The sequence below is a fragment of the Lemur catta genome, chromosome 2 (assembly GCF_020740605.2).
Source record: "Lemur catta isolate mLemCat1 chromosome 2, mLemCat1.pri, whole genome shotgun sequence".
NCBI classification, from domain to species: Eukaryota; Metazoa; Chordata; class Mammalia; order Primates; family Lemuridae; genus Lemur; species Lemur catta.
The window spans coordinates 72,281,590-72,307,899 of NC_059129.1; the positions used below are offsets into that span (position 1 = coordinate 72,281,590).

A 26,310-nucleotide genomic window follows, 5' to 3' on the forward strand; every position below is an offset into this window, starting at 1 on the left:
GTTGCAAACGCCCTAAAGACAGCAAGAGGCAGCTGGGTCTGAGAAACTGACTGGAGGCTCATTTGTGACTGGGAGTGTAGTTGTGCGCAGAGTTTTAAGGATAAAACATGAGGTGACTGGATTTTATTCTGTACAATGGGGAGCCACTGAAGAATTTTAAACAATTTAAACAGACACATGATCTGGTTTAGATTTTTAAAACAACCATGCTAATTTTTTTCTGAAGGATAAGTTGAAGTGAAATCAAGTGTGTAAAATCAGTTTAGAGTTTTTCAGAAGTTTGGAGGGGAGATGACAATGGCTTGGACTATGGCCGTGATGGCCAGGAGTGGGTTAAGTGGGGGAGAGCCCTGAGGACAGCTGGCACAGTCTCCCTGCTGTGGGAGGCAGGTGGGAGAGGGGACTGGAGGGGATCAGGGAGACATGCTGAGGAGCGGTTAAGGCTGGATATATACACTCAGGGATCATCAATATCTAGTTTTCATAGCCACAGGGACTAGACAATATTGAAGATACAGTAAAAGGGAAAAAGTTGAGGGCCCAGGACTGAATCCTGAAGACTATCTTTGGGTCTTCTAAGACTCTGAGGAGAAGTCTAGCTTGAAGAGAACTGCTTACCTCAAGGGCATGTTAATTCCTATGCATTCAGATTTGTGTCTGGGTATCACTAACATTAAATTCCATTCAGTAAATTAACTGTCTATACTATTTCAGAGACCATGGAAGGTGTTGTAAAAGAGAAAAGCCAAAGAAGCAAACTTTAAGAGTTTTCTATTTGGAAATATGTACAAAAATCTAGGATATGTAAAAAAGAGCAACTCAAACCTGACAGATGCCATAAAATAATTATAGAGCAAAATGGGAGTGTGCAGACACCAAACTGGAAGGCTGCATGGAGAAGGTGGCATCGAGCTGGCCTTGAAGGAGGTGCATGAATTTGAAAAAAAAATAGATCATATGTATATACACGTTTGTGTGTATACATATATTAGCTCCATGCATACACAAATACATTTATTTCTATATCTATACTAGTCTGTATACATATTTCAAACTATGAGTTCATAGCTCCAATCCAGTTTCAGTTTAATACCACAAGGTTTATTCTTTCTCTAATAGTCAGAAACCTGGCTCTCATAGTTTCCAATGTATCTATTTTTTTGTTCAATCTTAATATACACAAGCAGTTTCAGAATTGCTAACTCATACCCCTGTGAGAATCACATTTATGAATTAGAATATAGTAACTATGTACAATAGTTATTGTCTTTCGTTTTAATATCTGATTAAAATACTGATTTCTAGAGTTACTTAGGTTAGTTCTGTTCCCCACCTGTGTTGTGTGGTAATGTTTTTACACCTTATGTAGTAACGTTAGGCTAGTAACATTTCTTAGAGTTTGTATTACATTTTGGGATACTTCCACATCTTAGTATAGTTTTATTTAGTTTACATAATATAAGATTCACTCATTGTGGTGTATATTCTTTGGGTTTTGACAAATACTTAGAGCCATGTATGCACCACCACAGTACGACACAGAACAGTTCTATCACCCCTCAAGTTCTCTTGCGCTGCTTCTTTGTAGACAATCACTAACCCCACCTCCAACCCCTGGCATAAACCCATTTATTTTCTGTCTCAATTTTGGCCTTTCACAGAAAGTTACATAAATGGAATAATATAATTTATAGCCTTTGGGGCTTGGCTACTTTCACTTGGAAAAATATATTTGAGATTCATCGATGTAGGTGCAAGTATCAATAATTCATTCCTTTTTATTGCTGAGTAGTATTCCATTGTGTAGATGGATCATGCCTTGTGTGTCCACTGGTTGAAAGACATCTTGGTCATACAGTCTGGGCTGATTATGAATTGAGATATGCTAAACATTCATGTACAAGTTTTCGTGTGAACCTAAGTTTTCAATTCTCTTGGGTAAATGCATAGGAGGTTTTAAATGTTTTTCCCTCTTTATGTTTCATTTTGGATAATTGGTATTGACTGATGTTCAGGTTCACTGATTTTTTATTGTGTCTACTGATGTGCCCCTGAAGGCATTCCTTACCTCTATTACTGTGGTTTTCATTTCTTGCATTGCAATTTGATTGATTCTTCCTTGTAGTTTCCATCTCTCCCCTGAAATCACCCCTCTGATCTTGCATCCTGTCCTCCTTTGCACTAGAGCTTTATCATATTACTCTTAGTCATTTTAAAGTTCCTGTCAGACAGTTCCAACATCTCTGTCATATCTGGAGTCTGATTCTGTTGATTGCTTTATTTTTGACAGTATGTTGTTTTCTCCCACCTTTTTGTGTGACTTCTAGCTTTTTTGTTAAAACCCAGACACCTTGTTTAGGATAGTAGAGATGAGGAAAATAGATTGTATGCCTGCAAACGCATTTGCTTGTTCTTCTGCTAGAATTCTAGTGTGTTGACTTTGAGGTAGGCGTTGGGCTGAATTTGATTCTCTCCCGCAGTGGCTATGGTTACCCTCAGGGCACCACAATCTTCGTATTCCCTTTAGTGACACTTTGTGCTTCAGCTGGGGGCTGGTTTACTAGTAGTTTTTTCTCCATGTCTACTCCACCAGCAGCTTGACGTTTTCCCCTTGTGCTGCACCTCAGGATGGTCTGTGTCCACACTCCTGGTCCTCTTCCGGCAGTATCCCTCTGTCACTTGTCACTCAGCTTGTGAGCCTGGCGGTGGGGAAGGAGGGTTCTCTGTCCTGTTAAGCCTCAGTCTTAGGCAGGACTGGGTCTAGGGGAGTGTGGTCTTCACAGTACTCCTGCCCCTCCCTGAGCTATAGCTGTGGGCCCCTCAGGTATTCCAGCACCTCACCCAGGTTGAGGTGACCAACACCTCCCAGTTGGTGACGGGCTTTTCCAGTTTTAGCACAGAAAGTCCATGTCATTCCCAGACAAACTGAAACTAGGAGTAGAAGGGTTATGTTATTTTCTGTTCCTCAACTGCAGTGGGTTGCCCCCAGTGTCCTAAGGGTGATAGCGTGTGTTACCTTGCCCCTTGTAGATGAAGGCTGTTCTTCCACAGGAGAGATAATAAAGGAGAAGGTCCCTGTGGGGGTTTCTTGCCCCTTCGGCAGAGGCTGCTATTGCGCTCCGCAGGCCTGCACTCACAGGGATGCTTTCCCAGTGTGCTCCTGGTGGGGTTTGCAGAGAACAGCCTGCGAGAAGGAACCAACTCTCCTATACCTGAAGCTCCCAAGGGGCTCCACATTTTCCTACCAGCCCACATGCAGCCTCCCCCAATTTGTTAACTATTCTGGCTGCGTTCTTTCTGCTAGTGCCCGGCTGTGTCTGCCCCGGGTCAGCAAGTGGTCTTGTCTTCTCCCTCCCTGCAGCCCCCTCTCTCTCCCTAGATTTTGGGCTAGTTGTCTGTCCTGCAGCCTCAGCCCTTTGATGGGTTCAAGAAAAGCGATAAACCTGTAGTCAGTCTGGCAGTGTCTTATCATAAGTAATGATGAAATTTTATCATAAGTAACTATGAAGCTTCTTTCAAGCCCTCTACATTTCTGAGCCAAATATTTTAACATTTATACTAATAAAAAAATTTCAACTGAACACACAGAATACACACACACTCTCACACATACACTACACATTCAGTGCAGAGATGCCATAGGTTGATGAGTGTACTCATCATTGGGCTGTATTAGTCAGGAGGCCTGGTGAGAGCAGGCAGGTCTGGCTGGAGTTTCAGTGGCCCATCCTGAAGAAGCATCATTCCCATTTCTCTTTTACATGCAATCCAGCAATACTGTGTGAGTTTCTTTGGCATTTAGGATGTAGCCCACCATATTGATATTGTCTTTCTGCACATCGGGCCCTCTCTTTTTGTTCACAAATTGGATTTGTATTGTTTACTTAGATTTATTTTTATTGCAGTAGATTCATTTAATAAATACATGTTGGGTGTCTACAAAGAGTAAGACAGATTAGAGATAGAAAGTGCATATTGAGTTTTTATAGGAAGTCCCAATATCTTAACAGTTTTAGGCTCAAGGGTGTCTTGTGAGTTGATATCTTATTATTTTCAACTCTGTAAAAGTCTCTGTGTTGGGAAGACCGGGATAAGCAGGTCCATATGAATCCCTCTGCTAGCCCTGTCCCCTGGCACTTCTACATAGTGGCATATCCTCAGATATGTACAGATTCTGTTTACCTTGAAACACTGAGAGCCAGTTGACATGTAGCCATGACCTCCAAGCCCCCAGTGTTCCCCCTCTCTTCCAGCTACCCTGGAACTCCCCACAATCCAGCAGTGGGCAGAACATGGAGCCTCCAGCCATCTACCCACCTGCCGGCATTCCACTTGACCGGAGCCCATGATATATGTGTTCTTTTAGATTTAGAATATTCTCCCTGAATAATTCACTCAAGTAGTTTGGTCATTGATGGATCATTAGAAAAGGCAGAGTCTAAGAGGCACAGTGTTCCCAACAGAACATTTCTTGTGGTCAAGGGAACACTGCTATGCTCCCCATCATACACAAAAGGAGGCTGCAGGCTTTTGGACCTTAAGATCTTTACACATTTAAATCCCATAGCATCATCTGCTCTGACTTCAGGCTCACCAAGCTGGGTGGACAGACACTGGAGTGTGCTAGGCTTATCTGTCACAGTTCTTGTTTCAAATTAAGAATTGGCATTCAGGTTGTATGTGCTGATCTCTTGAGAACTCAGTCAAAGAGCTAGTTAGTATGAGTGAACATGCTCAAGTCAGATCAACTCAGTGACGGTGACAAGTTATAGGTTCTGAGCCCGTGTGGCTGAATGCAGCCTCTCTGCCTTACTGAATTCACCATGGCAAATGCCACCCAGTAATAGGTGGTGGTGGCCAGATATCCTCTCCAATGAACCCTCTCTGCTTCCACAGGCCGATTTCTGGGAAATTCTACAGTCATCGGTGGTTACTAAACATCGGTTTTCTATATTCATGCAACACATCATTGACTTTAAGTAGCTACAAAACTTATAAAAGTTGTTTTAATCTCCCCTAAGGCTCATTTTAATGTCAAGAATCAACCCCCTACCTGCAGGTCTAGGACTAGAGTAAGGTACTTAGGGTGCAAAATTTAAGGAGGCATCCACTCTCAGGGTCCTGCCAGTGCCCTGAGCCTGTTTCAGATCAGCTCTGCTGTGTCACCTGTATTTCAAGAACCAGTGAAGAAGAGGAAGGAAGCTGCCAGTGATGAAACCAGTTGAGCTGATGGAAGGCAAGAAGGAGAACAATGCTCCTGACCATTTTTTCCCTTCTATGAATAACATTCTCGAAAAAATATCTATCTTCTACACCAGCAGCCTCCTCTTCCTCCTTCTATTCTAATTTATTATCTATTTTCACCATTTTACAGAAACCACTCTCCGTAAGGTCACAATATGCCAAGTTCAATGGCTTCATTTTAGCCACATTCCTCCAACATGTCTCGGAATGTGTCTTGTTTGCCATATTTTTACCAGATCTATCACAGTGGTTCCTAGAAAGCACTAAATACATTTTTATTGAAAGAACAAATAAGTCCTCTATTGTCAAAGGAAAGAAAATCATTCCCTGTTTCGTACCCTCACAGCATTTTGTTTGTGGGATGTCATATCATCACTTATATGTACTCATCTGTGTTCCCAAAGGATTGAGAACAACAATTGTGCCTTGTATATCATTGCATCCCAGCCTAGCAGAAGACCTGGCATATAATAGGTGCTCCATAAAAGTTTGTGAAACAAATTAAGTTGGTGACTAGTGTTGACTCAATGATGATGTTCCAGTTACTCCAGTGATTTGTAATAAATCATTCCAAAATATAGTGGCTTAACATAAAACAATAATCACTTATTTTCTTGTACTTTTCTGTTGGTCAGGAATTTAGGAAGGGATAGGCTGGATAATCTCATTGTTGAAGTGTTGGAGGGAAGAGTTCTTTTATGTGGTTGCAGTCAGATGTCAGCTAGAGCTGCAGAAATCTGAAGGCTTGACTGGGGCTGGAGGATCCATTTCCAAGGTGGCTCACTCAAGTGGCTGGCAAGTTAGTGCTGTCAGTTTTTATGCAAACAAGCAATCCAAGGGAGCAAGGTGGAAGCCACAATGCCTTTTATGACCTAGCCTTAGAAGTACACACTCATCACATCCTCCTATTTTGATAAAGTAGATGTAGAATGTTTGGAAGATCTCAGGGGTTCATCAGAATCTTGGCAGTAGTTTGGGTGCAAGTGAGGGAATTTAATTCATTTGTTGCTAAGATTTAATAGTAAAATATTTGACACATTCCATTATATCCACCATATTTTATTGGCCACAGTATTGGTCACAAAGCTACTCTGTAAGTACTCTTCTAAAGGTAAATGTTAGCTATGAAGCCTGTAAGATAATAGTTGTTGTGCAGTAGGATGGCTCCTTTCTTTGAAGAGATGGCCATCTGGATGAATTGTACTTCTCCTTGCCAGACATTTCCATATTTCTGTTCTCTTCTGATGGAGTTGCTGACATTCTACCAGGAATTACTCTTTAGCCCTCCAACCCCTGAAGAGCGCACATATCTCATAGAAGGGCAGACCAGAGTCTGGGGTTGGTTTAGGCTTAAGCATCTTGGACTCTTCTTTGGGCAGAAGCATGATTTGGTTCCTCTGGCACATGAGGCTGCAATTAAGTCCTAAGGTAAAGTACCAAATTCTTGCCCTTAGGTCTCCTTGTATCCCCTGTGGTGTGTCCCAAGGCTCAGTGACAGCAGAACTGCAGGTTCTGGTGAGTCCTCGTAGGGGTGTCTGCACTCAGAGTACCCTGGAGGAAACTCATCCCTACAACCTGCCTCCGAGTGCTTTTCACAAAGAGAATGGCAGAAACTCTGAGGAATCCTGGAGTAAACCCATGAGAATCACATATTCCTTGGCTATAGATTTCCAAGTACACTTCTGAGCCGGGGAAATGTCCAGAATGTGCTTACATATCCATTTCTTACTCAGTTACTGTAATGCTTTTAAATGATCAGATAAATTTAAAGGAACAAAAAATAATTATATAAAATAGAAACAAATATTTAATGGAATAATTGGAAAAAATATCTATTTTTATTCATGGAAAATAAGCAATAAATTTGGAGATGATAGGCAAAATTTCTTACTTTCCTTTTCTGAAGCCAAATATTCCTATATCTTATAATATTTACATATTTTTTAAACAAATCAAAATATAGTCTAAATGCTGCTGAATTGTCCAAAGAAAGACTCCAAACATTGTTTTTAAATGTATTATTATTTTTTAAATTTACATATGGCTCTACTTTTAATCTACTGGCTGAATTTCTTCACTTACTTACGCAAATGGTTTATTACCAATTTCTTATCTTAATTTCAACTTACCTTGCCTGATGTCTTATTATATACTAATTCAACACTCATAAATTCTATGAACTTTTACCTTTGCTTTATTAATAACTTTAGTGTGATTGGTACAAAGAGTTTTTTTTTTTTTTTAGAAAGAGTCTCATTCTGTTGCCGGGGCTAGAGTGCCATGGCATCAGCCTAGCTCACAACAGCCTCAAACTCCTGGGCTCAAGCAATCCTACTGCCTCAGCCTCCCGAGTAGCTGGAACTACAGGCATGCACCACCATGCCCCGCTAATATTTCTATATATTTTTAGTTGTCCAGATAATTTCCTTCTATTTTTTTAGTAGAGACAGGATCTCACTCTTGCTCAGGCTGGTCTCGAACTCCTGAACTCAAATCATCCTCCTGCCTCGGCCTCTCAAGTGCTAGGATTACAGGCATGAGCCATCATGCCTGGCCGGGTACAAAGGCTTTATGCTGTGAAAATACTCCTTATTGGATATGAATCTAGAGCTGGCCTTAGAATTGCAAACTATTTCTTAGCAATAAATTAGTTCTTTTAAAATGTTAAAATTCCCTCTTAGCAAACCACATTACATGGACTGTAGAATATACAATTTTTCATAATTAATATCACTGAAATAAGACACATATTTGAATCAATGCTTCTTAGATTCCATGAAATGCAGCACATTATCACTTTGGTGTATTAACCAATGCTCCAGTGGCCTGAAAAAGGCTGCAGATGGCACCTAATATACAGCCAAGTTAGTCACCTACTCTCTACCCTTTTACTTTACTACGAAATAATAAAAGCAATAAAAACCCCTACCAGAAATAATGTAAACAGAGTTGCTTTTGATAAAAGAAGCTAAAAATTGTTTCTCGAAAAAGCAAGAACAAAAATCTGAAAGCCCAAAATTAGTTGTTCCAGCCTGCTTGGTCCCCAGCCCACCTCATATGCCTGCTCTCTGGCCGCTGTGGCTGTAGGGGCTAATCTTGTTCTTGCCTTGGGCCTTTGTCTACACCAGTCCCTTGGCCAGGAATGCTTTTCTCTCTGCTTTGGGTTAACGTCTCCAGAGAAACCTTCCTGACTCCCCAGAGTAAAGCCAGAGCCCTGAGATCTCACTTTGCCTTCCTTGTACTTACTATGATTATTTTTCAATTTGCTGAATTTCTATCTTTGCTAACATACTCTAACCCCCCTAAATCAGGGATTCTACCTAGTGCACAGCGGCTGTCCATGGTAGATGCTGGTGAAACCAATTAAATGAAAAAAATGAAAACAAAACAAATAAAAATACCCAGAAGTACACACTCATTATATACTGCTACTTTGGTAAACTAGATGTAGAATATCTGGAAGATTCAGGCGTTCATCAGAATATTAGTAATAGTGTAGACACTAATAGGGGAATGTAATTCATTTGTTACTAAGATTTGATAGTAAAATATTTGCCATTTTATATCAATAATAAAAAATACAGAAATCTCTTTGCTACTGCAAGTTCAGTTTAGTTAAAATTAGATGTATGTGTATTTATTTCTGCATCTCATTTAAACCAACCTTGAAAACTTTGGTTCTGATATAAAGAAATTGCTTCAATTGCTGGACACTTCTTTGGGAACAGTTAGAGAGAATTTTAAGGAAGAGGTAATGGATAGCAGAGATATGTTTTCAGTTAAGCCTTGTAAAGATAAAAGAATCATGCAGGAGAAAATTTGGGTTGCATAATTGCATTGTCCAAAGAGGGAGAAAACAGACTTTTCTAAGAGAGACTGTGTTGGTAGTGGTGATTAGGGGGGATACAGAAGAGGTAGACTTGGGAGGTAGGGGTTAACACTTCAGAATCATACAAGAAGAAAAGTATCAAATATTTGCAGGGAGAAAGGAGCAGAAAAACAAAACATTTTGTCTTCATAAATTGTAAAACATTTATAAACTCCTACCTTAGGAAAGGGAGATCCTAGGAAATTTCTGGCAAGTCTGGTCTGGTCAGAGACTCCATGTGAGGTTGCACATGCTGTGTCCTGCATGAAGATGTTTAGTCCAGGCCCAGCCCAGCAAGCCCTGGAGAAAGGGGCATCTTATTCTCAAGGGTACAAGGGTTCCATGCATGCTAGCAGAGGCCCTGGCTATAGTCAGTGGAAGGGGACATTATAGCATGTTATTTCTAATTTAAGACGTTTCTTTAGGGTTTTGTCGTTATTATTTTTTTAAGACTATTTTTTTTCTTCATAGGTTTTAGGTTCCTGGGAGCTAGTGAGGAGTTAACTCCTGAGGTTGGAGACATAGCCCTTGATCTGCCCTTTCATTTTATTTGAAAGACTCTCAAAGAAAATTATGTAACAATAAACCTTTGTTAATGTCCCTAAAACACAATTGACTATAAAAAAAACAGTTCAAGATATGCCGGATGTATTTGGGTTCCATCCAAAAAAGTTTAGTTCCTGAAGCGCCAGTTCCTCCTTAAGCTCCTTAAGATGGCCTCACCCTTAAAGGATTTCAAAACAAACTTGAAAACAAGAGTTGTGGTTACAGTATCTGCATAGTTTAGGGTAGGATATAGGGAGTCGGAAACTATATTTATTATAGTCCATTGCCATACTAGTTTCTGCTTGTTCCATATATATTTATATTATTATTGAATAATTTTTTTGTTTGGTTTTTTTTGAGACAGGGTTTTGCTCTTTTGCCCAGGCTGGAGTGCAGTGACATAATCATAGCTCACTGCAGTCTCCAACTCCTGGGCTCAAGTGATTCTCCTGTCTCAGCCTTCAGAGCAGCTAGGACTACAGGCATGAGCCACCGCGCCCAGCTGAATTCAATGTTCTTTAAAGACATATTGATGATTAATGATTAGAGATAACATGTATTGATAAATTAATATGTACCTGGCACTGGGCTAAGTGATGATTTTTTTATATGAAGCAAAGACATGTGTCTTTAATGTCCATGCAGGAATGTTACATACTCTCAAAGGTGGGGATAATGAAAAAGTTTAAGTATCAGCAAGGGTAATTCCTGTATATAGAACCTGGGAATAACAGACCTCCAGAATTAACTTTCTTAAATACACAGATTGGACACAATGTGGGCAAGTTTATTGCACTAAGCTTAATTTAAAAATTTTTTATATGATATAAGGTTGTTGTAATACTTCATGTAAAATTACGCTCTTTAGAAAAATATTGAACAAATTGGCACATCATTTATAGCCTAAATCTCTACAGTCTGGTTCTCCTGTTGCAAATCTCTACAGCCTGGTTCTCCTGTTGCAATGCGTGAAGAGAGGCAATCCTGATTTATCTGTGGAATAGGCACCCTGTTCACCTGATTCTTCCCTTAGAAACAGCCCTTGTACCTTGATTTGGCTTGCTATTTCATCACGAACCATTTAAAAAGAAACTATTCATGCCAAGTACAACAGTTTGGTCTTAAATATCTAACGCATTTTCTTGGTCCATATTCTGCAAATGTTCACTGAGTACCTACCAAGTTTGTGGCACTGTCCCTGGCACCAGTCTATACAGCTGGACAAATACGGACACACAAACAGACTGGGGGCTGCCTGCAAGAGGCTTTCCTTCTAGTTAGAGAGTTAGAATACACGTTTTACAATAGTCTTTTTTCTCTAGAGCACTTGATTATGCTATTTTACCATTAAATACTTCTATAACATGGTCCCCCCCTCAGAAGAGACCAAGGGGCTAAAGATTCTTCCCTTAGAAACTTCATCTGTTCTAAGGATTTTGACATTTTTTTTTTTTCTACCCAGAGCACTGATTTGGAGTGGGTGTTAGTAACACTATCCACAAATCAATGTGATAGTCTAGTGGCTATTGTTGCTTTTGTTTCAAGAGACGTTTGCTCATTAGATGATAGCTTTGACTTTCTCTAGACCACAAGGGTTCTAGGCGGCTGCCCTAAATACAGTCGTGGTAGCTTAGATTTCCTGCTTGTATGGTGCCCAGTCACCATTAGCTTTTGTCTTCGGTTGCAGGTAAATTGTCTCCCTCCTGGACCAGCCCAGAGAGGGGGAGGCGGTGTGGACAGGACCCGCCTGCTAGCAGTGACACCTCCTTCGATCTCGCGTCCACGCCGGTCCCCAGCTCCCAGCGCTGGGCGGGATCACTCTTCCCGCTCAACTGGGAGGAGCCCCGGGCGGGTGTCCCAGGCCCGGGTTGGGGGGGTGGCAGCCGAACCCGGTCCGCTCCAGGGGCCACCAAAGGCCCAAGGAAGGCAGGCCTTCCAGGGGGAAGAGCCGGAGTGAGGCGCGTCCCCGGGGGCCGGGGCGGCAGCTCGCTCCCCCGGGCTCTGGGCTCGCGCCGGCTCCCGCCCGCGGGGAGAGGGAACCAGATGGGCGGGTTCGGGCGCGTGCGGCGGCGGGCCCGGGGCCGCGGGCTCCTCCCCGCGAGTGTGCCCGCCCGCCGCGGGCCGCGCTGAGGCAGTGCGGCGGCGGGCGCGCCCAGGCTGCCGGCCCCGCGCCCTCGCCGCGGCCATGCCCGGGCCCTAGCGCGCCTGCCGCAGCCCGCGCCCCGCAGCCCGCAGCCCGCGCCCCGCAGCCCGCAGCCCGCGCCCGCCTCGCCTCTTCAATGGGCAACCTGCTCGGCGGGGTCAGCTTCCGCGAGCCCACCACCGTGGAGGACTGCGACTCCACCTGGCAGACGGACTCGGAGCCCGAGCCCGAGCCCGAGGAGCCGGGGCCGGGTGGCGGCAGCGAGGGCCCGGGGCAGGAGCCCGCGCAGCCCGCGCAGCCCCCGGAGCAAGCTGGGGGGCGGCCCGGCGCCGGCTCCGCGCCGGACGAGGACGCAGAGGCGGCGGGCGCCGAGCAGGTACGCGGCCCAGCGGGAGCCTCGGGGCGGGCGGGGGCGCCCCTGCCCCCGGCACGGGGAGCGGAGCAAGCGCCGAGCCGCCCCCGCGCACAGAGAGCGGGGAAGCCGGGCGGCGCTCGCCCCCTGGGACCCGACCCTCAGCACCCCAGGCTGTCCGTCCCGCCGCCCGGGGACCTGGGGGCCTGCGGTGGCCGGGAGCGCCACGGCCGCCCGCTGCCGGCCCGAGGCCTGACCAGGGGCACGTTAGGGAAGTCCCCCAAGGCAGAACCAACTTGAATGGGTGTTTTCATTGCCTCTGCAGCGCAGCTGGGTGATGCGAAGGTGGGGGTGGGAGGAACTAGTCTAAAAATAGAGAATTGTGAAAATCCCTTTAGTGAATGTTTTTGGTAAAAAATTACTCTGGATGAGATGGGGCTACCATTGCAAGCAGCCAGCACGCTCCCCTACAGAGGGGTCCACAGTCATTAAAAGTATTGTAGACGGTCCCCATGGTAAGTTAAAACGTCACAGTTCTTACCCCAAGTCAGGCCTTTCTACCGAGGAGTTAGGGCACTCTTCAAAAATCTTATTTCACCCAAAAGACTTGTTGATCTAACTGCGCTTAAGTCATTTGACTAACACAGTTTGGGAACAGAGGTTAGAAAAGAGATAGATAACCCCCTTAACCTCTGATGGACTGAAAATAGTCAGAAACTTTGAAAATGAGGAACTGTGTACCTTATCCTTTGAAGTGTGCATCGTGGAGGTGTTTAAGGTTTATGGTTCTGCATTGGCTCTCCTCTTTATCAGCTATGGGGGATCAAGAGTGGGAAAATGGAGCCTAAAGTCCGATGTGACTACAGGGTTTTAGGGGAATCATCACCTAAATGTTACCGCCAATGCTTCCTCATCCAGCTTGATGATCAGCTCTGTTTAGGTGAGGAGGAATCATAAAGTCTTAGTGCAGGCGCTATGCTAAGCATGTTATTTAAATGAATTGCAATTTGGAGGTGGGGATTTGGTGTTTATAATCTCCATTTTAGAGAAAACTGGGGCTTAAAGATAAAGTGAAACTTGCCCAAGATCATTTAGGGAGAAGATGATGCAAACCCAAGTACGTCTGTCACCAACCTCAGAACCTTGGACCTGTTGGAATTCTGAATATCCTCCTGCATCTTGTGCTCTGGTTGGCCGCTCTGTCATTTTGTATTGCTAATTTAAGCCTAGGAAAGTATTTGATACTTTGTTTCTCCCTTCCACTTGTCTCCCGATTAAATTTCTATAGAAATTTGGGATATCAAAAAACAATAGCTAAAATTCAATCCAACTAACCAGGCCCAGCCATATAAAACAATTTAATAATGTTTCAATCAGTTAAATGTAATCTCAGTAAATAGTAGGCCACACCAACCCTCCCTCTTCCCTTTTAATGATTATTAATTTTTCTTGCTAATATCACCATCTAACTTCTAAAAAAAAAAATCTAGTTTTTGATTTTGCTTTTTGCCTGTCAATCCCGTTTGTTCTGTACTCCCCAGAGTCAATCCACTTGCAGGCAGTACTGGACTTTCCTTTAAATTATATCCCAGACTGACTACTTCACACCACTTGCATTGCATCATCCTAGTCCCAGGAAATAGTGGACAAATGATGTTGCTATTAACTAAGATGGGGAAGTTTAGGGAGAATGCAGCTTTAGAGGTTAAAGCAAGGATTCTCTTGAGTTTATTATCCTATTAGATACCCAAGTAAAGTTGTTGGGTAGTTAATTGTATCCATGAATGGAGGCTCAGTCCAGGATTGGCATCATCAGTATCTAAGGTCAGTGGTATTTAAAGTCATGGGAAGATATGAGGTCATCAAGGAGTGATGAGGAATGAGGACTAAGGCCTGGGCACTCTTCTATTTTGAGGGTATAAAGAAGAAAAAGGGAGCTAAAAAGGAGACTGACAAGGGGGTTCAGGGAAACAGGAAGCAAACCAGGAGAGACTGGCATCCTGAAAGCCAAGTACTAACAGTGTTTCAGGAAAGAGGGATGCCTTAACTGGCCCAGTACTGTTGAGAGCTTGGCTGAGATAAACATTGAGAAATGCTTTGGCAAGATGGAAATTTGTTGGTGAAGTTCACAAGAGCCATATTGATGGAATGCTGAGGAAAAGGCCTGATTGAAGTGGGTCATGGGAGGATGGGGGAAGAGGAGAAAAAGACAAGAGTGTGGGTAGTTCTTGGGTGATGGTTTACTATAAAAGAGAGCAGAGATATGGATCTATAATTGAGGGAGGACTTGGGTCAAGGAAAATTTTGTATGTTTATTTTAAGATTACAGATGATACAACCTGCTTGTTTGCTGAGGGGAATGATCCAGAAGAGAGGGAAATTTTGATGATCTAGGGAAGAGGAACAATATTTAAGGAACAAAATCCTTGCCTGAGCAGATGAAAGGGGTCTGGATAGAGTTCAAGAGGAATAGAGGTTGGAGGAGCAGGAACAGATGCTGGCGGGTTGGTACATTTAGGGTTTGGAAGACAGTCATTCTTATGATAATCCTGGGAAACAGGTAGAGCATGAGTCATTATCTTCATTTCGCAGATGATAAAACCAAGGTTCATTTAAGTGATTTCCCCAACTCCTCACAAATACTAAGTAGAAGAGCTAAGATTCACCTTAGTCTCCTGACTCCAAGTCTTGGGCTATTGATATTATACCAAGATCTCCGTATATCCTTGACTTTTACTGGAGCAGAAATTGATTCGGACCTAATTAGTTGGACTTGGATCTTGGAACCTGGAATTGTAGTTCTTGCAGTGTCACGGTGGTTGGTGTTGTTTAGCTTCTCTAAGCCTCAGTTACCTTGTTTTTAAGATGGAAACACTAATAACTGTCAGCCAGGTGTGTTGTAAGAATCAAATGAAATAATATACATGTAAGTGCTTTGTAAATAGAAAAGTGCTTTCTATACAAATGTAGGATGATGATTCATATGGTTGTAGCTCAGGCTAAATAGATTCAGAAACTTGCTAGGCAGAGCTATTTTGAAACGTGTGGCAAGGACCAGAATTCAAGCTTTTTCTTGCTTATGTAACATGACAGAGTAACTAATGTTAAACATCAACGGATTTAGTGTTAAAGTATCTCTGTACTTGTAGTAATAGTGAGAAATCACACCACTTCAAAAATGTGTGAACATTACTTAGAGGTCTGTCAACACAGATGGGGGGGACGATGAGAAAAGGGTTGAGGGCAAAGCTTTTAATGACTGTTCTTGTCTAAACTTTGTCTTCTTTTTCCTCATCGTCATCATTCTCATTGTCATTCTGATGACACTGGGCACAAAGCACTTTCTCATATGTTATAATCGTACATATAGAGAATGCAAATTGATTATGCTGACCTGCATCTTATACTTTAAAAATGACTCAGTGATGGGAATTTTGCTTAGAATTTACATAGTATGAGTAAACTACCACATATAAGTTATTTCAATCTGACATTTATTCCATTTGAGAGCTGCTTATTGCTTGTCATGTATATATTTTAAATTGGCTGGTTTATATCACATTGTAATACTGTTGATGAACAGATGATTATTCTTGCCTCTGAGTACTTGTTATGGTGCTAGAAAGGATGGAGTTTAGAAAGCAATTTAGTTTGTTTCAAAATCCTTCTTTCTTTTCATAAACATTACTTGACTTCCAAGTACAGCTAATTGTTGCAAATATAATGACAATTTTCTTTACAGAATTGTTTTTGTATTATGTAACTATTCTAAAATAAGTTTTGTTATAGAATCATTTCTATAACACCTGATAAAGAATATGTCTTGAATTCATTTTTGAGTCCTGTTTCTGACATTGGTCTATAACATTTGGCCTGTATGGGGTTTTGGTTAATAATAAAGTTTTTTATTTGGTAATATACCTTAGGACAAATGTTATTGGTTTAAATAAGGAAAATAAGATGCCAATAAATATTGCTACTAAGCATTATTGAAATAATATTTGTAATATTTTTATTAATCTGGACAGGTTGACAATTTTGAGGCTTTCTTTATGGATCTTCATTATTTTAAATTTGAAAATTTCTTGGTGAAATTATCTTGCTTCAACATATAAATGGATTTTCACTTTTTATTTTAGAGTAGTGATTCCACTGAAGCAACTGCCAAACCAAAGAGAAGTTTTTATGCTGCAAGGGATTTGTACAAATACCGACACCAGTACCCAGTAAGAGTATGAAATGTTTTTTTCTAAAACATAAAATATTTGCCTTCTGTGTTTTTTTTTTTTAATTTTATGATGCCAATGAGAAAACATGCAAGAAGGATCCTTGTGCCTTTTACTTATTTACATATTCTGGAGATTGATTTTTTTTTCTTTAGCAGAACTTCAAAGATATCCGATATCAAAATGATTTGAGCAATCTTCGTTTTTATAAGAATAAAATTCCATTTAAACCAGATGGTGAGTAATATGCTACTTTGGTAAACTGCAAACTTTAAATAATAGCGTACACCTGATTAGTCTTTTTTCCGTGGCTAGTATCTGTTTAATGCATTTGCTCGTTGATAGGCTTTACTTTGCTCTGCAGTCTAATGTGTTCCCCAAGTCCTAGACCCTAGAGTTGTGAGCATCCACTTGTAAATTCTGGAAGAATAGCTGTGGATTAGTGATACCTTTCCACCACCTGTTTACCATGGCTATTATCTGAAAGGTAGTAATGACAATTTTTGTGAGAGGAAGAGAGAGAGGAGATTTACAGAACCATAGAAGTTTAGATTAATATGGAATATTAGGGAAGATGAAATTCACCTTCTTCATCATGAAGATGAGGTCACTGAGACTTAAAGCTTAAATGACTGATTTGGCTATGTCACTTGATTAGAGAATTGGGTTTAGGTTCCAGAGTCCATTGTTTTTTCTACTGTGCCATACCTGAGAATTATTTAGGATATGATTTAAAGTGCTGTTTGTGTTTAGAATGATCTTTCCTGTCAGTTTTCAGATTCAGGAGTCAGGAAGCTATAGCAGTCCCAGTTCAGTGTTCCAGTATCCTGGGAAGGGAATAGCAGATACAGTAGATCTCCATCCACTTGTCTTCCTCACAACTAAACAATTGCCCTTATAGGATCTTTTCCAAACCCATAGTGAATGGATGCAGCTGCTATGGTAATATGACCACAACATTGCATATTTCATTGAGGCATCACGCTGTGGCTCATGGTAGGCATCCTAATTTTATCCAGGTCAAACCAGCCTGCTTCTCTCTTTAGAGCCTTTATCTGTGTGAGGTGATCAGATGGCCCTGGCTCCTGCTCTTTCCTCTCGGTGGAAACGGAGCCAGTTCCACAGCAATGTGAGTTAGGGAATGAAGGTAATGGATTCCAAGGCCTTCAAAGTGGCAGGACCTCACACTCGTTGGTGAACTAACTGGAGGAAAGAGATCTGAAGGCTGGATGGAGTACTAAGGGGGAGGGCGTCCTCATACTGCACATTGAGAGATGTACCAGTCAGGAGTTAAGACTTAGGAACATTACTAAAATGGCCAGATCCACCTGTCTTTAACTTCTGGTGCCCAAAAAGCAAAAGCTCTGCTCTGATGTGGAGGGAAATCTCTGGATGAAAATGCACTATTGTTATTTACTAATGAGAAAAATGCACTGCTTCATTTACCGGTAGAAAAATATTAATTATATTATTATTATAGTTTTGTTAGGACTTGGAGTAAGAAACTGTCTTGAAAAAATGCAATGATAAATTGTTAATTTGACTCTAATTTGGATTTCACAAAATTTACCTAAAAGAATGCCTTCAATATTAAAAACATTGTACCTAAAACTATGACGGCATTTAACTCTGTTTCTGTGTTTCTTGTAATGAATTTATTTTTGATTTATTAATTTAAAACAGTAACTTTAAGCAATATATTAAATTTTTTATAATCTTTATCACAAAATTTATTTTGAAGTCTTATATGGTTGGTGAGGACCACAAGTTTTAGCTAAGGTCATATAAAATGTTATTCTATTTTATGATATAAATTACATCAACTCACTTTCCTCTCCAGTATGTACTCGTGCACATGCACACACACACACACACACACACACACACACACACACACACACACACACACTCAAACAACTGCCAGTAAGCATAACCTTGCAATGGCATATTTTACTTATCAAGTAGGAGGAGGGGGAGTTGGAAGGGAAATTAAATGGAAAATTACAGAGCTAAATGGTTTTAATATGCTAATAAGGCCAACAGTATGATTCAACATAACTTTTTACCACATCTTCCAAGAGTGGACCCCTACTACAAACTGGTGATATCTGGAGGAAATAAGAATGATATGAGTTATGTTTAGAGAGATAGTATATTGTTGTATTTTTTTTCTATAAGATTGACTAGCCACATAATCAGCTCAGGAGGATTCTTAACAGATTCTTGATTCCTCTTAAGAATCAAGAGGATTTTGTTATAGTGAGTTCTCATAGGGAACAATGGGATGTGGTGAAAAGGGCTTACTTTTTGGAACCAGAAAGACCTATGTTTTCCTTTGAGATTTACTTTTTTATTAGTGTATGACTTTGAACAAATCACACAATTTCTTCATTAATAAAATGGGGATCATAATACTGGGAGAGTTCTGTGAGGATTAAGCTGGGTAATGTACACTGTGTATAATATGGGCCCAGCATGTAGTAGGCACTCAACAACTTTTTCTTTCATTTTTCTATCCTCCTTTTCCTTCCCATTATATTTGTTTCTCTCCTCATTTCTTCCCTCCCTACTTCTCTTTCTTTCATTTTCTCTGGGATACCTTTCATTTTGATCCTATCTAGTATTTAAAGAACCATATAACCCTCTAGGGCAGGGGCTGGCAAATCTTTCTGTATGGGGGAAGATAGTAAATATTTTAGGCTTTGCAGTAAGGTGGGTCTATACTGCAGTTGTGACGCAAATGCAGCTATGGACAGTACATAAATGAACGTACATAGCTATGTTCCAACAAAACTTTATTTACAAAACAGCTGGCAGGCCATAGTTTGCCAGCCTCTGCTTTAGAATACATTACCCAATAGAAATTTCTGCAATTTTAGGTGCTATTATTTTTTTTAATTAGGCTTATTACATAACTGAGTGTATGGCATAGGTATTCATCTTTAAAAACCATTATTTTTGTGTGCCATTATTATATTTTAGAAAGTTTTAATGTAAAACTCAGGTGATTCAAATCTTAAAATGCCTTCACAATGTTTTAGATGTCTGGTTAATTTTCTAAATTTTACTATTTAGGTGTTTATATTGAAGAAGTTCTAAATAAATGGAAAGGAGATTATGAAAAACTGGAGCACAACCACACTTACATTCAATGGTCAGTTATATATTATCTATCTTGAGCCATGTCCTATATAATCATGTATGTTTTCCAGATCATATTAATAAAAAAATTTTATTTGTTTAAAAAATAGGCTTTTTCCCCTGAGAGAACAAGGCTTGAACTTTTATGCTAAAGAACTAACTACATATGAAATTGAGGTAATACAAGCTCATTTCATTTTTATATGAAGGGGGCATATAATATTGTTGTTTTACTGTCCTGGTAGCTACTGAATCATTTCAGCTAACTTTTTTTTTTTTATATTAGGAATTCAAAAAAACAAAAGAAGCAATTAGAAGATTCCTGCTAGCTTATAAAATGATGTTAGAATTTTTTGGAATAAAACTGACTGATAAAACTGGAAATGTTGCTCGGGCTGTTAACTGGCAGGAAAGATTTCAGCATCTAAATGAGTAAGTAAAGCCCTGTGACAAATCAGAGGTCAGCACAGTGTTTTGCCTTGGTTAGAGTTCTTGATGGAACACAAGGACAACTAGTAGATGGGCCCAGAAATTTGGATTCAAAAGCCAATGTGAAATGCATTTTATTTCCTGTTCTGTATTCTAAAATAAAATGAAACAACAAGAAAAAATGATGAAATTCCAGGTAGAAACATGACTATTCAGCTTCAGAGCTGTTTTTCCCTGAAGCCTCCCTCCTGTCCACAGCCAAATGTGGCCTCTCTCCCTCTTTGTGCCACGTTCATGGAATCTATGGCTATTGGTTGTGTACAGTTTAGTGTGTCCCTCTACGAGGCTGTGAACTTCTTGCGGTACAGTCTGTTTCTAACATTCTCAAGCATGGTGCATTCTTAGATTAAAATTCATGAATTAAGCCTATGATATATAAAAATCATTTTATCAGGATGACATGTGCCTAGTAGTTTTTACTACAGCAGAGAGAAAATTACAGTTATCTTCATTATTTAGGTAAAAATCAAAAACCCGTTTTTGGTTAATAAGTCCCAAAATCTATGAGGAAAAATTGAACATACTTTATTTGGAATTGTTTTGTTGTATTCTTTTGTTTGAAGATTTATAACTTTCATTGATACTTATAGCTGAAGTTTATTTTTCTTAATATTATCTTCATGTGCAAACTGGCTTTTTTTTCATTTTAAATTATAGGGTGATTTGTGAGTGCTGGACTATAAAACTAACAACTTTAAAGCACTTTTTAGCACATTATAATTAGCTAAACTGGACAAGTACTAAGAGAAAAGAAAACTAAAAATAACCTAAGCGATTTCTCTTTGGCCAAAACAATATGAGTTTTGTGCATCTATTAACTAATTTTTTTGTGTCTTCCTAGCACTTTTGTCTTGCTTTGGTAAAATGCATGTAAATATTAATGTTAAGTCTTCCTTTTACTTTATTAGTTATAATCAACAATATTAAAATGGTAGCTTGTACTAAAACACTGTAGAGTTGGGTACAAAGCTTTATGTTCCTGACTACAAGACCCATTAACTCATAACTCAAGTTAACTTTGATTTATACAGGGCATTTAACACATAAATATATGTGTCTCTACCTAAACAATGCAGGTAGTTATCTCTGAGCAAAGTTTCTAAGCACTTACGTCACACTGTCAAAGAAAGCTTTATGCAAGAAGCCTGTTGACATGAAGGGTGGCAACAGTAAAAGTAAATCTTTGGAGAGGATTTATAATACCTTATCTTTCATGACTATCATTTTAGAGACTCTTTCTCCCACACTTGTTATTTTTGGTTGTGATAGCAACCTTACTTAGTACAATAAATTTTTGTTGAATGAGTAAACAATGAACTAAATATGGTCTTCAGCTTAAATCCTCCATGGGGTTTTATCTTCAGATCTTCTGATTTATAGGTGGAAATAGAGCCCTTTTTGAAAGCTTTAATTAATTGATTTCCTGATTTGTGTCAGGGGCAGGGAGCCTGAACTAACAGTCACTTGTCACTCCTCTGCCCCATCCAGCTCCCTTTCTTTCTACCACCTATCGTCTCTCTCCTTCCTTTCCATGTGTACTTCATAGAGCGTATCTAGCTGTGAATTAACTGCCTTAGAATCTATCAGAAAACACATTTCCTTTCTGGTTTAGTTGCCAAAAATTTTTATTGACTAGATTTGAACAAATTATAGGAGATTCTATGAAAATGTCTTCTCTGTTTTCTTCTTCAGTTGAGTTCTTTTCTGATTTATTCTTAAATGTCGTAACTTATTTGGGTTTTAATGCATGTGGCATCATGAGTTTTTTAGAGTAGGCAGGGAACTCAATATATTTATAGTAGCTAGGCAGAGGAAAAATATTGAATCAGAGTGAAATGAAATAACGAGTGAACAAGTGACCAGGACTAAGAGAGGTGAAATATTTTCAAACATGAGAGTACAAATGTATGTAACAACCACTAAGATGCATTTCCAATTTAATTTGTAATCAACTTGGATTACTGAGCCATGTTTTAGATCCTGGAATATCTTTTAACTTTTATTTTATGTCTCCTGGTTCTTGACTTTTGTGTGCCTTTACCTAGCTAGTTGTCCTGACAGTTTCAACATTATTTACTGCCCTTGCCTCTGTCTAGAGTCTCACCTTCTTTCTTTTACCTGCTGTGTAACCTCAAGACTGCTTCTAACAGTAGAAGGGTTTTATCCACACTGCTGTCTTCTATTTAGTCTTTCGTTGTGACTTTATTTCAAATCATAATGAAACACCAATTGCTTAATTCTGTAGTTTTATTCCGTAGTCCTGCTCATCATTTTCTTCAACCCAAGTTTTTGTCCCTTTATATTGTTATGTAAATATGTTTAATTGGAGAATGTAGATACAGATAAATATATATAAAGATTTAACTTGACCTTTCGTCTTAGATAGGTTATGTGAAATTGAGCTGGTTGCAAAAAGAGTAAATTTCGTTTTGCTGTATGGCTCTTCTTTGTTTTGAAAGGATTCTTCTACCTTTCCATACATCTTTTTCCTGTAGATGTATGAAGCAGATGTTGCACAAGAGCACTGTCACTAAGTTTTTAGAGTGTACAAACTCTATACCAATGCAAGAACTAAGTCAGTCCTGCTGTTAGTGGCACATTGTCTTTACCCAAATTTGTATTATCTCAAAAGACTCTTACGACCTAACTACTAAAAAATACAGATTTATAAAACTGAAACATATCTGTGCTATGTTTTATTCTTTGGGATTCAAAGAGTTGAATGTTAAGATGATACTTTTTTGATAAACATTCAGAAGGGTGGAGATGATAAAAACTGTCAGGTTTGTCTTTTTGTTGTTTGTTTAGCCTGAATCATTAAGGTTTTTGTTTTATCCAAACAAACTGTCTCATTAAAATGTACGATCATGGAACTACCCCCTTCCATCCCTTAAATAATTCATCAACATCTTTCTCCACACTTCCCAAATAATTTGCTAGTTGTTCTTAAGTAAAAATTCCAAGCACTTTTGGAAGCTAGGGCACGTATATGCAGTGCTTGTAGAAAATTCAGTGTCTGAGGTACAGAAAGGTTTTAACAGGTTAGACATAAGTGATGGTCATGGTTGTGTGGCAATATTGGATAAATAAATACCTGGGCTGTTGATGACACTCATGATTAATATATGTAACTGAAAATCCCTTTAGAATTTAGCCAGGCATGTATAATAAGGCAAGGGTTGAGCTGAGTGAGAGTGGGGAGATAGATTACGAATTGTGACAAAACAGATTTGGAAAGCATTCATCTGATTGTGGCCTTAGTTTTGAGACAGAGAGAAAACATGTTAGTGCCATCTGGGGAAAATACATCTTTGGAATCAAGGCCATTAGAAATAAGATTTAAAATTATCTTTTAGGGAAAGAGGAGGAGACAATGATCAGGGATGGAAGAGAATGAGGTTATTAAGTTGGAAAAGGTACAAATATGGTGATCCTTAATATCAAATGTTTAAATAATGATAATAATGGTTTTAAATAGTATCTAGTATTTATTGATTTCTGCTTACCCTGTGTGTGTGTCATCTCATTTGATTATTACAACAGTCCAGGAAGTTGAGGGGCACTTTTCACATATCATAGACCAGGATACTGAGACTTTAAGAGATATCCTAATTTGACTTAGCTGCTCTGTGACAGACCAGGGCGTGAACTCAGGTCTGCACATACTCTTAATTGTTAAGCTATGCTCTGTTAACTAAGTCAGGTTTGAATTCTTTGTCAGAATCATTCTAGCAGAGTAGAGTGGTTTTTGCTGCCGTCTCTGTGAATTGGCTTATGTGGTGGATTTTGCTGATCAGCTGACACTATAAATTGTACCATTCAGCTGTTAGCTAGTGTGTTTATGTTCACAGTGGTTACTTATGAGTACAATACATTAGTGTTGTTGCAAATAAGTGCTCAGTTAGATCATTTGTCCTCAGTGTATTTAATGAACAAACAATTCAACCACAGTAGTAATAAATGTAAATCTAAATATTTTTCTAATATGAAGAACTGAACAAACAAGGGGAGTTTATTTTATATATTTGAGTTTCACATAGATTGACATTACATTGAGGCATAAGGGTTTAATAGCTTTTGATTTGTCCTTCTTAATGGTGTCTCATTTGATTTTTTAAAAAGTCATTACAAGGCATATGTCCATGTCTTATAGTTCCTTAAAAAATGATTTTCCAGTAGTTTTCATTCTGTTTTTTTCTACCTGTATTCCCCCCCTCATTTTATTCAATCCTCTCTTCCAGGTCCCAGCACAACTATTTAAGAATCACTCGTATTCTTAAAAGCCTGGGTGAGCTTGGATATGAAAGTTTTAAATCTCCTCTTGTAAAATTTATTCTTCACGAGGCTCTCGTGGAAAATACTATTCCCAACATTAAGCAGAGTGCTCTGGAGTATTTTGTGTATACAATTAGAGACAGACGAGAAAGGAGAAAGCTCCTGCGGTTCGCCCAGAAACATTACACGCCTTCAGAGAATTTCATCTGGGGGCCGCCGAGGAAAGAACAGTCAGAGGGAAGCAAAGCCCAGAAAACGCCTGCCCCTCTCGCCTCCAGTCATGGCAGTCAAACTTCTATGCATAAAAAATCCAAGGACTCCAAAAATTCCTCCTCAGCTGTTCATTTAAATAGCAAAACAGCTGAAGAAAAAAAAGTGGCACCAAAAGAGCTTGGGGAAGAGACCGACAGGCCGGACCCGGAGCCCAGCAGTGACGATGCCAAGCTGAGAAACACAGAGGACAGCGATGCTGAAAATGGGAATTCTCAACCTGAAAAAACAGTTACTGATTCCACAGAAAAAAAAGAGAGTGCATCTCCTCCTGAAAAAGATGAAGACAGTGAAAATCCTAACAGAGACTGTGAAGATCCTGGAAACACAAGTTGCCACGATGATATACTACTGCAGTGAATTATCACAAAACCCACAAGCCAGTTTAGGTAAGGGAGGAAAAAAACACTGTATAATGTATCCTAAAGAACAGAGATCAAGTCGCATTTCAAAGTTGAGCCATCTGTTTGTGATTTCGGTTGGAAGCATTTTGTTGTTTGTTTTTTATTTTGGATGACAACTGAATATTTAATAAGACATTTTAAGACAACACCCAATAAATGAATGTATTCTGTAATGCTTTTAGGATGTGAGTTTTCAAATTCTGTATATAATTACTTTTAAGTTATTTTCAAGGTATCTATCTGGAAGTAATCATGTGATATTTGATATATCAAATATGTTCTTTTGTGAGATTATAGTCTACATGAAGAAAATCAAGAAGATAATTTCATTGGATTGCCATGCCTTTATCTGATTTATGAATTAATTTTTTTAAGCTGAAAGAGTTTGGTCTTTTCAGATGTATTCAGAAAGTAATTTGGATTCCTTGATTTCAGTACCTCAGTGTGTTTTTTAGATTCTGATAAGGGAAATGGGTGCCCTTGGGGAGCTCTGACCTCCGCAGCTCAGCTGTCCTGCTGTCTTTTCTTCTTCCTCTCTCTCCAGGCTCAGCCTTGAGCTGCCGTCTTTTTCAGCTGGCACGTACATTTCTAGTGCAGTCGGCTCTCCGTATCCATGCGCTCTGCACCTATGGATTCAACCAACCACAGATCAAAAATATTTGAAAAAAATGGATGGTTGCATCTGTACTGAACATGTACAGACTTCTTTTCTTGTCATTGTTCCCTAAACAATGCAGTATAACGACTATTTACATAGCATTTACATTGTATGTTTTAGGTATAAGAAATCTAGAGATGATTTCAAGTATACAGAAGGATGTGCGTAGGTCACGAGCAAATACTACACTACTTTACATAAGGGATTTGAGCATCCCTGGAATTTGGGGTTTCCTGAAACCGGTCCCCAGCAGATACCGACTGTATGCATTAGGATGATTTCCTATGTTGAAATCTAAATGGAACAGAGGGAGGCTTTTAAATGTATGATTTCACAAATTTGCTTTTGTTTAAATTAATAAAAAAGTGTTTTCAGTATTAAGTGCTTAAAAACAAATTTTGATAGACAAGTCCATGAAAAGAACTTTGCTTTCTATGGCTGTTCCATATAAATTTGGTGGTTGATTTTGAATGCAAATGACTGAAGAATTAAAAAATAAGAATGGACATTATTCATTTTTAAAAGGCATGCCTCTTGCACTGTCAACAAGGCAGTAGTCCCTAAAACCATGAATATCTCAGTGTTACGTGGATTATGAAATGAGTAGTGTTGCTTAGTCCACAGTTTTGTTTTTAAAAATATACATAGTTTGATGCATCAACAAGTGGTCAAACTTTGAAACTGAGAAAAAATT

General features: G+C 39.6%; 1 protein-coding gene and 1 long non-coding RNA gene across 4 annotated transcripts in view; one reads left to right on the forward strand and one right to left on the reverse strand.

Moving 5' to 3' along the window:
- Positions 1–9,291: 9,291 nt before the first annotated feature.
- Positions 9,292–26,310, reverse strand: part of LOC123632991 — a 28,632-nt gene continuing 11,613 nt past the window's right edge. Inside the window, exon 4 of the long non-coding RNA XR_006733523.1 lies at positions 9,292–9,372. This is a non-coding gene — a long non-coding RNA (uncharacterized LOC123632991). The remainder of the gene's footprint in view (positions 9,373–26,310) is intronic.
- Positions 11,795–25,131, forward strand: OGFRL1 (opioid growth factor receptor like 1). Of its 3 annotated transcripts, none has more exons than XM_045543824.1 (7): positions 11,795–12,177; positions 16,293–16,379; positions 16,538–16,616; positions 19,455–19,533; positions 19,631–19,697; positions 19,807–19,952; positions 24,251–25,131. In XM_045543824.1, the coding sequence occupies exons 1-7, from the start codon at positions 11,938–11,940 to the stop codon at positions 24,912–24,914; spliced, it is 1,362 nt and encodes a 453-aa protein (XP_045399780.1). In that variant the 5' UTR covers positions 11,795–11,937; the 3' UTR covers positions 24,915–25,131. The 3 variants fall into 3 exon arrangements, with proteins under 3 accessions (XP_045399780.1, XP_045399779.1, XP_045399778.1); XM_045543823.1 differs by having other exon boundaries at positions 11,828–12,177; positions 16,535–16,616; XM_045543822.1 differs by having other exon boundaries at positions 11,915–12,177; positions 16,293–16,385; positions 16,535–16,616.

Bases quoted from the DNA above. Each gene is read 5' to 3' on its own strand.
- OGFRL1 (XM_045543822.1), top strand. From the start codon at position 11,938: ATGGGCAACCTGCTCGGCGGGGTCAGCTTCCGCGAGCCCACCACCGTG. The intron at 16,386-16,534 runs GTATGAAATGTT...TTTTTTCTTTAG, and splicing joins GACACCAGTACCCAGTAAGA to CAGAACTTCAAAGATATCCG. The intron at 16,617-19,454 runs GTGAGTAATATG...TTTACTATTTAG, and splicing joins AATTCCATTTAAACCAGATG to GTGTTTATATTGAAGAAGTT.